At 37.6% G+C, this 14807-nt stretch overlaps 1 protein-coding gene across 10 annotated transcripts in view; it reads left to right on the top strand.

Annotated features, from left to right (window-relative positions):
• RPRD2 (regulation of nuclear pre-mRNA domain containing 2) overlaps nucleotides 1–14807 on the top strand; it is a 92945-nt gene that overhangs the window by 38203 nt on the left and 39935 nt on the right. For all 10 annotated transcript variants that reach the window (XM_069480674.1, XM_069480673.1, XM_069480671.1 and 7 more), the window contains exon 2: nucleotides 14119–14248. In XM_069480674.1, coding sequence (XP_069336775.1) covers nucleotides 14119–14248 — 130 coding nt within the window. The remainder of the gene's footprint in view (nucleotides 1–14118; nucleotides 14249–14807) is intronic.

The following is a 14807-nucleotide window of genomic DNA, read 5'->3' as shown; positions in this document are numbered from 1 at the left end:
AACTTCAAGTGAAAAGTACAGTGTCTGTGTACAAAGTGTTTTAGCAGTATTGAGGAAGGGTGCAAAATGTAGCAGCATAGGGATATTTTCTTTAATTTTTAATGTATTATTTTGAATAAGTAAATTTATGTCCAAGGCAGGTTCCAAAAGACATACAATAAAAATAAGCTCTTCTATCATGACTGTCTCTCTGTCTTGATCCCTTAGTTTCCTTGCCTAGAAGCATCACTATTAGCAGGTTTTTTGTTTTGTTTTTTTGTTGTAGTTTTTGTTGTTGTTTTGAGACAGGGTCTTGCTCTGTTACCCAGGCTAGAGTGCAGTGGCATCATCATAGCTCACAGCAACTTCAAACTTCTTGGGCTCAAATGATCCTTCTGCTTCAACGTCCTGAGTAGCTGGGACTCTATGCATCACGATGCCCAGCTAAGTTTTCGATTTTTCTTTTATAGAGACTCTTTTGTAGGCTTCTCTCTCTTGTTCAGGCTGGTCTCAAACTCTTAGCCTGAAGCAATCTTCCCACCTTGGTCTCCCAAAGTGCTAGGATTGTAGGCAGTGAGCCACCACACCCAGCCAGCAGTTTCTTATATGTCCTCCCAGAGATACTCTCTATGAATATAAAATATATGTTTGTATTTTTTATCCATATAGTAGCATACTAGACCCACTGTATCTGTTTTTTTTTCACCCACTTTATATCTTAGAGATCTTTCCAAATAAACTACAGAATATCCTTGGTTTTTTGTTTTTAGTAACTATGTACTATTCTGTTGTATGGCATTAACCTAATTTATTTAGCCAAGCCCCTGTTGATGGACTTTTAAGATATTTCCAGACTTTTGTTGGAAATAATGTTGCAAAGAACATCTTTATACGTAGGTGGTCTTTGTAAACAGGAGCAAGCATATCTGTGAGATAAATTCCCAGTAGTCTGAAAAATGTACTGAAGGGTAGTGAGTGAAACTAGAGATAGAGATCAGTTATTTGGAGGTTTGCTGTAGTGCTGATAAGGAACTGAAGTTAGGTATTGAAGAAGGAGTGGACAGAGGAAAATAAATTAGAAATTCTGGATTCTATCAATTGTATGTCTCCCCCACGCCCCCATTTTAACATGTTTGAAAGCAACAGGTATATTGCAGTCAATGGTTTCATTCAATTAATTGTAAGTACTTACTTTTCCCTCTAGAGATAGGGTCCCACTCTCTTGCCCAGGTTGGAGTACAGTGGCGTCATCACAGCTCACTGCAGCCTGAACTCCTGGGCTCAAGCGATCCTCAGCCTCCCGCAGTGCTGGGATAACAGGTGTGAGCCACAGGGCCCTATGGAAGTACTTTTTAAATTTCTTGATGGTACATAAAATGGTGCATGATATAAATGATAGTATTTCAAATACAATGAAATATTGTAGTAAAAAGGTAGGATTGACAGGATTTAGTTGTAGAAAATAAGGGGAACCAAGAGTCAAGGTTGACATAGCTTTTAGTACTGTAATTTTTTTTTTTACTTTTTAGTATTTAAACCATTTTTGTATTTTCTGCAAGTCTTTCTATTTGATAATGGTTACATTAATTTTGTGAAATTAATAAATCAACTCACCTGTTAGTGGATGTTTAGATTCTAATTTTCTTTTGACTGGTTTAGATAATTGATAACACTGAACAGTTTCCTGTTTATAATTGGAGAGATTTGGATTTAGTAGATTTCTAGATAATTGTATATAACAATGTTTAACAGATACTCTGAGTAGTAAATTATTTTAATGAGCTGTTAGATTATTTATACTTTAAAAGTAGATCAATACTATATAAATGTTAACAGACTACTTCGAAATTTTTAGTTTAGATGTAGCTTTTTTCTTTTTTTTTTTTTAAGAGACAGGGTTTCACTCTGTCACCCAGTTGAGTCACCTCGAACTCAAGTGATCCTTCCACATCAGCCTTGAGTAACTGGGACTACAGGCTTGCACTACTACCCCCCCCCCAACTTTTGTTTTTAGATTTTGTAGAGATGAGGGTCTCGATATGTTGCCCATGTTGGTCACAAACCCCTGGCCTCAAGCAGTCCTCCTGAGTAGTTGGGATTGCAGGCCATCACGCCCAGCTCAATGTATATTGAAGTAATTTTAATTGGGATTTAATTTCTAAAGTCAGTACATAAAATGAGATTAGGCTTGAAAATATTTGAAGTTATTTACTAATTACAATATTTATGATTTTTTGATAAACAACCTTGTATAGAAATATATATGTATGGTATATACTATATTTGATAGTATATAATTCCATAGGGTCAATCATATTCAGAGATTAAATCAATTGAATGTTTTGATGCTTGGAACACCAGCAAATTTAGAGGGAGTCACACTTCTGGCTCCTCTGGCTCTTGTCATTTTTGTGAAGATAATATTATTTCTTCCATTTCTTCATTAGCCAGTATTTCTCTATGACCTCAATTTCTTCCTGATATTTACAGTAGTTGCCCCTTATCCACAGTTTTACTTTCCTCAGTTCTAACTGCTGTACAAAAATAATAAATGAAAAATTCCAGAAATAAACAATAAGTTAAACTGCATTACCATTCTGAGTAGCATTATGAAATCTTGTGCTGTCCTGCCTGGGCCTTTGCCTAGAGTTTCCATATTGTTGACCTGCCTGCTAGTCACTTAGTAGCAGACTCTGCTATCAGATTGACTGTTGCTGTATACTAGCGCTTCAAGTAACTCTTATTTTATTTAATAATGGCCCCAAATCACAGGAGTAACGATGCTGACAATTGATTTATACCAAAGAGAAGCCATAAAGTGCTTCCTTTAAGCGAAAAAGTGAAAGTTCTCAATTTACTAAGAAAAGAAAAAAATTGTATGCCGAGTTTGCTAAGATCTTAATTTTTTATCTGTGAAATTGTGAGGAAGGAAAAAAGAAATTTGTGCTAGTTTTGCTGTTGCACCTCAAACTGCAAAAATTATGGCCACAATGGGTGGTAAGTGCTTAGTTAGGATGGAAAAGGCATAAATTTGTGGGTGGAAGATATGAACAGGAATGTGTCCAGTAGACACATCCAGTAGCAATTGGGTTAGGTACTACCTGCATTTTCAGGCATCCAATTAGGGGTCTTGGAATGTATCCCCTGAGGATAAGGAGAGGGATCGTAATTGCCTTTGCCTCTGAACATTTGTTTAACTTTGTTGTTAATTGTTTTTTCTCTTTCACTCTGGATAAGTACTTAGAAGTGAATTCTTATATACTAAATGCAAATAATGATATGACCTCCAGTAACCTATGTCTCTTGATATCTCTAATTTTTGTGTTAGGATATTCTGTGGAGCATATGGTATTCATATCATGCTTTTGGTAATTGGGGATGGCACATACAGTGCTGGGGTTCTCATAACCATACTATCCCTGAGTTAATACATTGTTTCTCAGTCCCAACAAGAACATCTCATCAGAGAAGGAGTCCTACATTTTGTTAGTTAATCTGTCCCCAGATAAACTTAATTATAAATGTGAACCCCCAATGAAGAAATTAAGGTACTCTCTTTAAAGAATTAACATTTAGTTTAATAAACAAAGGAAGCATCTGACTTCTATACAGTATAGCACCATTTGTTCAGTATTTTAAGTTCATAAAAGAGAAAGAAAATTACAGTATTTGGATCTAAAAGGGGCTTTAGAAACTTTTTTAAGCCATTCATTTTACAAAGGCTTTAGGTGAGTTGGGTCTTAGCTCAGTCTAACACATATGTTAGTTACCACATCCTGATGCGATATCCTTTCACTCTCAAAGTGTCCCACTTTGGGTGATAAATGATCATCTTCACATAGTGGTGGAACAGTGTGGTGCTCAGATTTTCTATGCAGTTGACTGTTCTTTCTGCTACTTTGATGCTTTTTCAGATAATTAATCTTTTCTTGTTGTTTTGTTTTGTTTTGTTTGAGACAGTCTCACTTTGTTGCCCAGGCTAGAGTGTCGTGGCGTCAACCTAGCTCACAGCAAAATAATCTTTTCTTGTTAACCCTCAACAAAGCAACTAAGTGATTTTAAGGAAGTTGGAGTGTATCTCTTTAAAGAGATAAGGATTCTTTGAAAAAAGGCATAATTCAATTTAAATGTTCTAGTGGCTTTGCCATTATTTGTACTGTCTTCACTGATACTTATTTAATTATAGAATATTAAAGCCAAGAGGGTATGTTACAGACATTCTAATCCAAATTGGTTATTTTATATGCTTTTATTTTTTATTATAACTATATTACAGTCTAGAAAATAACATCCATTTTTAAATATTCATTTACATTCTCATAATGTATTACATAATGGTGTATGCACATTTTTCTTCCGGTTTTCCACTAACTGTAATGCAAGCATCTTCATGTTATTTACAGGTACATACTAATCAACCACATAACATGTATGTACCTTTACTTAACTATTCCCTTGTTATTTCCTTTTTAGAGACAGAGTCTTGCTCTGTTGCCCAGGCTAGGTTCAAACTCTTGGGCTCAGGTGATCCTCCCACCTGAGCCTCCTGAGTAGCTAGGAATACAGGCATGTGCCACCATGCCTGGCTTTCTGTTCTTCTGTTGTTATTCTTTAGGTTGCTTCTAGTTTTTCTACAATTATAGATAACATTTTTGTACATATAGCGTTTCCTTTTTGTTTTTCCTTTCATCATCCTTGCTTTATAAGTGAGGACAGACTCAAGCTAATGAAAGTGAATTGGAGGGGGGAGGGACCAAAAAAAAAAAAAGAAAATCCTTTTCAAGGGTTACAACTCAGGTCTTCTGACTCTTATGCTTGTATCCTTTCCATTATACCATAATTCTTGTTCTCTATAATTGAAAGACTACCTGTGCTGAAAACACTTTATATATCAACTGCCTTAACCTATTTTTGGAACAAGGCAAGGTAGACACAAAATTTTAATATTAACTCAAGTTAAAAATTACCTAATCCTTCTGCCCCCAGGTTAACAGTTTTATTTTGAAGGTGCTTAGGCTTCAATCAGTGACCCTCATTTTCCTTTTGTTAACCCTCCCTTTTCTCTATAATGATAAAAAGGCTGAGTGCTTAGCTTCAAGATTGTTGAGTAGTGAGAAGAGTGACTTAATATTTAGGTTAACTTCTGCCATAGCCCCTAGAATACCTCATTGTATCTTAGATAGGTCTACCTGTGCTATACAGTTACATAAGAAACCTTGTGGGATTATTAACCAAACTGAAGTGAGGACTACTCATTTTATTGCGTTTTCTTCTTTTCCTTGTGCTTTTCTTCCCTTTTTTTTTCTCATTTATTTATTTGAGTGATAGTTATACTGAAAGCCTAATATGTGTTAGGCACAATTCTAGGTGCTGAGAATTCAACAGTAAGAAAACTGAAAAAAATCCTTGTCCTTATGGAGCTTATATTCCTGGGGTGGGGAGGAAGGTAGATAGACATAAAGTAAGTCGTATAGTATTTTGGGAAAATAAAGTAAAGAAGGATGATAGGAGTGTTGTTAGCTTGATGTTGTAATTTTCAATAAGGTAGTCAGGGAAGTATTCACTGAGAAAGTAACATTTGGGCAAAGATTTATTTATTTATTTATTTATTTTTGAGACAGAGTCTCACTCTGTTGCCCTGAGTAGAGTGCCATGGCATCAGCCTAGCTCACAGCAACCTCAAACTCCTGGGCTCAAGCAATCCTCCTGCCTCAGCCTCCCGAGTAGCTGGGACTACAAGCGTGTACTGCAACGCCCGCCTAATTTTCCTATTTTTAGTAGAGATGGGGTCTCCCTCTTGCTCAGGCTGGTCTTGAACTCCTGGCCTCAAGCTGTCCTCCCACCTCAGCCTCCCAGAGTGCTAGGATTACAGGCATAAGCCACTGTGCCTGGCCTGGGCAAAGATTTAAAGATAAGAGAGTGAACCATGGGAAAAGAATATTCCAGGCAGAGGGAACATTAAGTGTAAAGAACCCTGAGGTAAGGAGCGTGCCAGGTGTGTTGTAGGCCCTGCAGAGACAGGAAGGTGGCAGGGGGTGGCTGGAATGGAATGAGTGATAATGAGGAAATTAGGCCAGAGAAATGATGCAGGACCAGATTGTTTAGGGTTTATAGGCCATTGTAAGGACGTTGAACTTTACTCTTATTAAGGAAGGGGGGAACCATTATTGGAGGGATTTAAGCAGTGGAGTAGTGTGATCAGATTTATATTTTTCAAGGCTCACTCACAGGGAGACCAGTTAGGAGATCTATTATAATAATTCAAGCAAAAAGTGATGGTGACTTAGATCAGGAGGCAGTGATAGAGGTGGTAAGTAGTAGTTGGAGTCTATATATTTTTTAACTTGTTATTTTTAACTAATTTCAATCTTTAAAGAAGTTGCAAGAGTATTACAAAGACCTCCTGTGTACCTTTCACTCAGATTCCTCAGTTATTAACATTTTACCTTATTTGCTTTATCTCTCTTACTGTTCTCTCTACACACTTTTTCTTCTGAACTATTTGAGACTATGTTGCAGACATGATGCCCTATTTAATACTTTGGTATTCATTTCCTAAAAACAAGGATATTCTTCTTATATAGTTGTATTAGTCACTTGGGCTGCCATAACAAAATACCACAGAGTGTGTGCCTTAAACAACAGAAATTTATTTTCTCACAGTTCTAGAGGCTGCAGAGTCCAAGATCAAAGTCTAGTTTGTTACTGATCAGAGTTTAGGGTTCTCTCCTAGGTTTTATAGATGGCCACATTTGCTATGAGGGTGGGGTGGAGGAAGGGAGCATTAGCTCTGGTGTGTTTTGTTGTTATTGCTGTGTTTTTGTTTTTTAAGAGATAGGGTCTCACTCTGTTGCGCAGGCTGGAGTACAGTGGTTCTATCATAGTTCACTGCAACCCTGAACTCCTGGGCTCAAGAAGTTCCTTCTGCTTTTGCCTTCCAAATTGCTGGGATTACAGGAGTGAGCACACCCGGCCTAGTGTCTTTTTTGTAAGGCCCTACTGTTGACCTTATTTAACCTTAATTACCTTTCTTTTCTTTTTTTTTTTGAGACAGAGTCTAGCTTTGTTGCCCAGGCCAGAGTGCTGTGGAGTCAGCCTAGCTCACAGCAACCTCAAATTTTTAAACTCAAGCGATCCTTGTGCCTCAGCCTCCCAAGTAGCTGGGACTACAGGCATGTGCCACCATGCCTCGCTAATTTTTTCTATACATATTTTTAGTTGTCCAGCTAATTTCTTTCTATTTTTTTTAGTAGAGATGGGGTCTCGCTCTTGCTCAGGCTGGTCTCGAACTCCTCAGCTCAAACAATCCGCCTGCCTCGGCCTCCCACAGTGCTAGGATTACAGGCATGAGCTACCGGGCCTGCCCCTTAATTACTTCCTTAAAGGCTCTGTTTCCAAATATAGTCACATTGGGTGTTAGGGCTTCAACATATGAATATTTGAGGGATACAATTCAATCCACAGTAATGGTTGTTAAGTAACCTCTATACAACTACTAGAATCAGGAAATGAATGTTGATACAATATTACCGTTGAATCTGCACATCCTTGTTTTATTTTGCCAGTTGTTTCAGTAATAGTCTTTAAAGGTCCGGGATTATGTGTTACATTTAGCTATCACATCTCTTTTGTTTTCTTCAGTCTGAAACATTTCTCAGTCTATCTTTGTTTTTCATGACCTTGACAGTTTTGAAGAGTATGGACCAGTAACTTGTAGAATCTCCATAAATTTCTATTTGTCTGATATTTCCCTATTATTAAATTCAGGTTATGCAGTTTGGGGCAGGAATACCACAAAACTGATGCTGTGTTCTTAATGCATTGTATTTGGAGGAACATAATGTCTTTCCCGTTAATAGTGATGTAAACTTTTATAACTTGGTTAAGATGATGTTTACTGGATTTCTCCACTGTAAAGCCAGTGAGTATTTTATGGGGAAATAGTTTGAGACTCTATAAATATCCTGTTCCTCATTAAATTTTGTCTCACTAGCTTTGGCATCCATTGATAATTGTTGCTTGAGTCAGTGTTTAATGTGATGGCTGCCAATGCTGATTTTTAAAATTCCATCATTTCTCAATGTTTTTAGTTGGCATTTGACCATAAGGCAGGGTTTTCCCCCTTACCCCATTTATTATTTACATCACTGCATATTTGTGGATTCTTGTTTCATTCAGTGGGTCATATTCCTTTACTGTTACTTATTTTAACACTTAGCTTGTCATAGGTTTTGCTAATAGGAACCCTTCAGGCTGGTGCCTTATTCTTTTGACATCATTCTTTGAGTGCTTTTTTACTTTCTGGTGCAAGATGTTCAGACCCTTCTTGTATCCTGGCCTGGAATCAGTTATTTCTCCAAGAAACCCTAATTCCTCTTAGAAACCAAGATCTAGGCATTGGATTTGCTCATTGCTACTGGAATGTCATTGCTTCTAGGCCTTTTTGGTTAGAAAGATGTAGGAAATAGTTGTATGTATATACACACACAAACACGTATATTCATTCATCTATGTTTCTGTATATAACTCAGTTCATATCAAGACTTCTAATTATAATCCAATACCATAAGGTTAATTTTAGCCTTCCACCTTTCCGTATCTGTAAATTCCTACGTTGGTATGTATTTCAAAGGTAGCATTAATGAGATATGCTGATAGTTTGAATATAGAGTGTGAAAGATAGAGAAGAGTGAATGATGACTCAAGATTTTTTCCTGGAGCCACCAGAAGAAATAGAAATGCCATTTACTGAGATGGAGAAGACTATAGGAGGAGACAGTTTAGAGGAAGAGATAAGATATAACTGACCTTCTGGTTAGTTTTGGATATGTTGACTCTGAGCTGTCTATTAGATATCCAAGTGGAGATGTTGGGTGGACAGGTGGATATTTGAGTCTGCAGTTCAAAGAAGTCCAGGATGGAAGTACAGATTACTTCAAACCTTCTGGGCAAAAATAATTGTATTTCTTTAATAACATTTTATTATGGAAGTAGCAAATACGTCTTATATAAAATTAGAATACAAGCAAGCAAAGGAGGAGAGATATAGATCCCTCTTAAAGATCAGTACCATGAAAACTTAGTTTCATATCCTTTCTGATCTCTTTTATTATACAAATAAAGGTACAACTTTCTTTTCTAAAATGAGATTATTCTGTAATTACTGTTTTTTTTCCAGTTGATGATCTCTTCATTTTCATTTGATTATATTTTCATCTTATCTGAGACCACATTCTGATATCCTCCATTAATCCAATAATGTCACTTACAGCTGGCTGGTTAGTCCAAACCTATAACCAGTCCAGGAACACAAATTAATTACATGTGATTGCTATGTCCCTTGAGTCTCTCTTAATCTGTCGAGTACATTTTATGCCGCTTAACCGTTCACGAGGGTGGGCCAGTTGTCCTGTAGAGTATCTCACCTTCTGGATTTGTCTTGTTGCTTCCTTATGGTGTTAATTAGTTCTGTTTGTTATTATTTCTAGCACTAAAATTATTTATTTGCGTTTTTTCTAAAACTCCCTACTATATAGAAACTTTTCATGATTTATTCTTGACCATAGAATAAAGACTAAAACATTTTAGCTCAGTATTTAAGTCTCAAAAGAATTTGTTGTCTTTGTTTATTCTCCATTGTTCTTCCATGCAGACCCTCCTGATCAGACAAATAAAAATAGAGAGTGGTTAAGAGTATGGCTCCGGAGCCAAACCATCTGGATTTGAATCCCAGCTCCACCATTTAAAAGCTATGACTTTGGACAGTTCACTTCATCCCATCTATTAAATGGGAATGATAACAGTCCTACTCAGCACCTTTGCTCATGGCTTGTTCTCTGGAATGTTCTTCTCCTTCCTTTCTGCCTATGAAAATTTAACTTCTCCATCAAACATTTAACTAATACTAATTAGGCACTTACCAGACACTGAATTAGTCATTAAGAACATGGTAGTAAACAAGACAGAATCCCAGCCTTCAGGGTGCTTATACTCCAGTGGGGTATACACACAAGTACACAAAACTGTGATAAATTCTATGGTAGGTGTAAGACATGGTGCACTAAAGGCATAGTCTTGTGGAGTCAAGGGATGCTTCTTTGAAGATGTTATATATAAGCTGAGACCTGAAGAAAGAAAAGGAGTTTGCTGTTGCAGTGACCTGTGATTGGGCCACTGAACTCCAGCCTGAGGTGACAGAGTGAGACTGTCTCCTTTAAAAAAAAAAAAATTGCTAAAGTTATAGCTAAATACAAGAGCAGTAACAAATGGAAGAGGAGAAAGATGATTAATAAAATATGAAAACTCAAGCTCAAGGTACCTCTGAGACTTAGAAGTGGATTTGTACATTGACTGGTAAAGGGAAATCCAGGCTTGATATGTGTGGATATAAGAGTCGTCGTTACATAGGTGCTTGTACTTAAAGCCATGGAAGTGGGTGATTATGCTGATAGCATTCCATTTTCTGTGTGCTAAGCCCAGTCCTAAATGCTTTACATACATTGTTCTATTTAGTTCTAATAATTCTGAGGTTGTCATTTTACAATGAAAGTGACATAGAAGAGTGAAGTAATGTGTAAGACCCCAAAGCTAATAAGTGACAGAGCCAGGAATAAAACAGATGACTTAAAGCCTGAAATCTTAAAACACTATGCTATGAGTAAATTGTGAAGAGTGCTCAGGAGAGAAGCCTGGAGAGTATCAACATTTAAAGGAGGATAGTCACAGGCAGAATGCCTACTTCCACATGATTGTGGAGGAGCAGCCAGAGAGAGGTAAGAAGAAAACTGAGAGTGGTTATGACAGAAGCCAAAGGAGAAATTAAGAAACTATTCTGGGCCGGGCGCGGTGGCTCACGCCTGTAATCCTAGCACTCTGGGAGGCCGAGGTGGGCGGATCGTTTGAGCTCAGGAGTTCGAGACCAGCCTGAGCAAGAGCGAGACCCCATCTCTACTAAAAATAGAAAGAAATTATATGGACAGCTAAAAATATATATAGAAAAAATTAGCCGGGCATGGTGGTGCATGCCTGTAGTCCCAGCTACTCGGGAGGCTGAGACAGGAGGATCGCTTGAGCTCAGGAGTTTGAGGTTGCTGTGAGCTAGGCTGACGCCATGGCACTCACTCTAGCCCGGGCAACAGAGTGAGACTCTGTCTCAAAAAAAAAAAAAAGAAACTATTCTGTGTGCCAAAAGCCACAAGCAAATAACATTTTTTAAAAATCTCCATTGGGTTTAATAAATTGTAATTTATTGGTAACTTTGGTAATTGCTGTTTAAATGAACTGTTGGCAACATAAATGATACAGCATAATTTATGTAACATAATCTACTCTTAGCATAGTAGCTTGCATATTTTAAGTGCAAAAAATAAAAGGTAGCTCCTATAATTATGGAGTTAATGGGAGTTAAAGTGGAGATAGTGAATGTACATACAAAACTTTCAGACCCCAGAATCTAAAAGATCTTAACTAAAGAAAGGTAAGGAAGGGAAAGGATAAGTCTAGGGGAAACCTAAGATGGCCACAAAAATACTTGTTTAAAATAGGAGAGACATGCATGTATACATGTTGAGAGAGAGCCAGAAGGAATACTATATTAATATAAATATGAATCAAGATACAATTAGAGGCTGGGTATGGTGGCTCATGCCTGTAATCCTAGCACTCTGGGAGGCCGAGGCGGGAGGATTGCTTGAGCTCAGGAGTTCGAAATCAGCCAGAGCAAGAATGAGACCCCCGTCTCTACTAAAAATAGAACAACTTAGCTGGGCGCAGTGGTGCATGCCTGTAGTCCCAGCTACTCGGGAGGCTGAGGCAGGAGGATCACTTGAGCCCAGGGGTTTGAGGTTGCTGTGAACTAGGCTGACCTCATGGCACTCTAGTAGCCTGGGCAACAGAGTAAGAGGTGAAAGAGGTACAAGAAAAAAAAATTTATACAAACAAATTTAAATACAAGAAACAAGGATAGTTAATGGAGTATAACATTCCCAAGGAGTGAAGAGAAGCTAGGAAACAGTATCTAGTGGAGGGATTTCTCTTCAATAGGAGTAACACTTTTTACTAGGTAAACCGATCTGGATGATTTTAAGTACAGATACATTTTTTCAGAAGAGACTAGTCCCATCTAATGATTTCTGCTTTCCCTGTGTAATAGCATATAAGGTTATCTTCTAAGAGTAAGAAGGGATGTAGTAAGATAGGGGCTTGACAAGAGTGATAAAAATTTGAAATACCTATTAGAGAGAGGATGCTGATTAGGGACACATGGAGAGATTATACAAGGTCTGTCCAGAAAGTATCCAGCCATTGTTAACATAACGAGAACGGTTTGCATGATGTCGATATAACCTGGCAGCCAAAGAGAGTGGACTGGAATGCTCACGCACGAACAATGACAACTTCACTGTACTGGTCAGTGGGACGCTAGACACTGTTGAGTGAGCATGTGTGCTGTGTGGCCATCGCATTCAAAATAACTGAGCAAGTAGAGTAACAAGTCTGCATCAAATTTTGCGTTTAAGCTTGAACACTCCTCCACAGAAACTAGTCAGATGATTCAGAAGGCTTTCGGGGACGATGCAGTGAGTGCAGTGCAAGTAAAAGTGTGGCATGGACGTTTCAAAGATGGTTGAGAATCTGTTGAAAGTGATCCATGTTCTGGAAGGCCTGCAACAAGCAGAACACCTGAGAATGTTGAACGTGTACGGGTTAGGTTAAGAGACACTGGGAGAACTGTGTGTGAGGTCCCAAGGTGCCTACTTTGAAGGGGACTGAGGTATCATTGTCCTACATACAGTGTTTCTTACATCTTCTTCAATAAATGTCTCCATTTTTCATATTACATGGCTGGGCACTTTCTGGACAGACCCGGTATATATCATTGAGGGCGCACATGAAGAAGACTGAATTTCTGTGGTTTTAATTCTCTTTTGGTATGATTTTTCTTTCTTTCTCTCTCTCTCTCTCTCTCTTTTTTTGTGAGATGGTAGTCTCACTGTCACCGTGGGTAGAGTACAGTGGTGTCATCATAGCTCACTGCAACCTCACACTCCTGGGCTCAAGCGATCCGCCTGTCTTGCCCTCTCGGAGTGCTAGCATTACAGGCATGAGCCACCTTGCCCAGCCTTCTGGTATGATTTTTCTTCAGCAGAATCCAGCAGCAGCAATAAAGACATTCTGTTAGGTTGATCAAAATTTAGAATTTTTGTTAAGTGCACGTGATAGAACACTGATTGGAGGGGAAAGGTTTAAAAAATGGACCAAAGACTCTGAAATCGATAGAGAAAAAATTGAGTACTGGAGGAGAATGTAGTGTTAGAGAAAATAAAGAATTGAGATCTTGATGAAATTGAAAAACAAGTATAATGGGAGTGGAAGTTTGTGGTCAGAGAAGGAATTGAGAGACTAGAAAACTTGATGGATCAAAGACACAGATGTTGAAATTGTCCAGCATAATAATGAAACTTGCAGTGGCTTTGCTCAGTGTTCTAGGTAGTAAATTGATTGGGCCTTGTCATAGGCCTTTGAAAAACTTAATGTAGGTATAAACATGGGATCATATTATTTTAGGACACTTACCTAGTGATGAAAGTAGCAACAGAGCCTCCTTTTCAGCAGATGTAAATGGGAAGACTTGAGTGTATCTGAGTAGTGTCTGAGTTGGTTGATGAAAAGGGTCTTCTGTCTACAGTAATAAAGAATTTGCCAGAAGTCACATTCTGATTCTATTCCAAAGCCCATGCTCTTTCCACTAACCTTGGTATTTCCACAGCAAGTTCAGCTTGTTCAACTTAATTGTTTTATCTTCCTGGCAGTACAATTTTGTTTTATTTTAGCTTCTCCAGAGTTAATGGTTTTTGTCAGTGCCAAATGTATACAAAGTGAAAGAGAAATCTACTTGAGAAATACCTTGAATAGAAACTTAACCTGAAGTAGTCAAAGTTTTTAGTATGTACAGTAAACTGATCCATTAGTTCATTTATCTGTTTATCCATCCTTCCTTCTTTCTATGTAATTACATCCATCCTTTCACATCCATGTATAAAAGCAGTTATAGTTTGAAAACATTGTATTTGGAATAAGTTGAATTAAGTATAAATATGGACTCATTTGGTTTTATTTGTTGTCTTTTGTCATCTGCAGCTGCGTATCCCCACCGTTTGAATCTCTTTTACCTTGCCAATGATGTCATACAGAACTGTAAGAGGAAAAATGCAATCATATTCCGTGAATCATTTGCTGACGTACTTCCTGAAGCAGCTGCTCTAGTGAAGTAAGTAAATTTTTATTGCTCTGTAGAATCTAACCTTAGAAAATTTGGACTTTTAGTTTCCCTTTTTACCCAGTAGTAAGAGCTGTAATAGTTGAACATGCTTGAAGATCCAAGGATATTTTGCCCAACTAGTTCATTGTAACTTTCTTGATAATGCACACATTTTCCTTTTAAAACTCTTTTCTTTTCTTTTCTCTTCCCTTTTCTTTTCTTTTTTCTTTTTTTTTCTTTTCAGCACTACTCAATGATTTTTTCTTCCATCTTCAAAAGCTGGTCTGCTACATATCCTTACTTGACAATATATATCTCCTGGTGATACTCTCTAGATATGCTTCTTTCTAACTAGTGCTTCAGTTTTTGTTCTGCTTTTGTTTTGTTTTTTTTTAAACACATGTCATTTCTTCTTTCAGAATCTTTCTGCAATCTTGCCCCTCTCCATGAAATCTGTGTAATCAAAGAGAAATGGAAACTTCTCAACTTCATATTCCCACCTTCATGTTGATTTACTCCATTCTTAGCAGAATTTGTATGCAGCATTTCCCACAGTGTATTCTTATGA

Source organism: Eulemur rufifrons, chromosome 8 (genome assembly GCF_041146395.1).
Source record: "Eulemur rufifrons isolate Redbay chromosome 8, OSU_ERuf_1, whole genome shotgun sequence".
Taxonomy (NCBI): Eukaryota; Metazoa; Chordata; class Mammalia; order Primates; family Lemuridae; genus Eulemur; species Eulemur rufifrons.
Note: the sequence above shows the minus strand (reverse complement) of the source record. Positions and strands in the feature narration are given on the sequence as shown.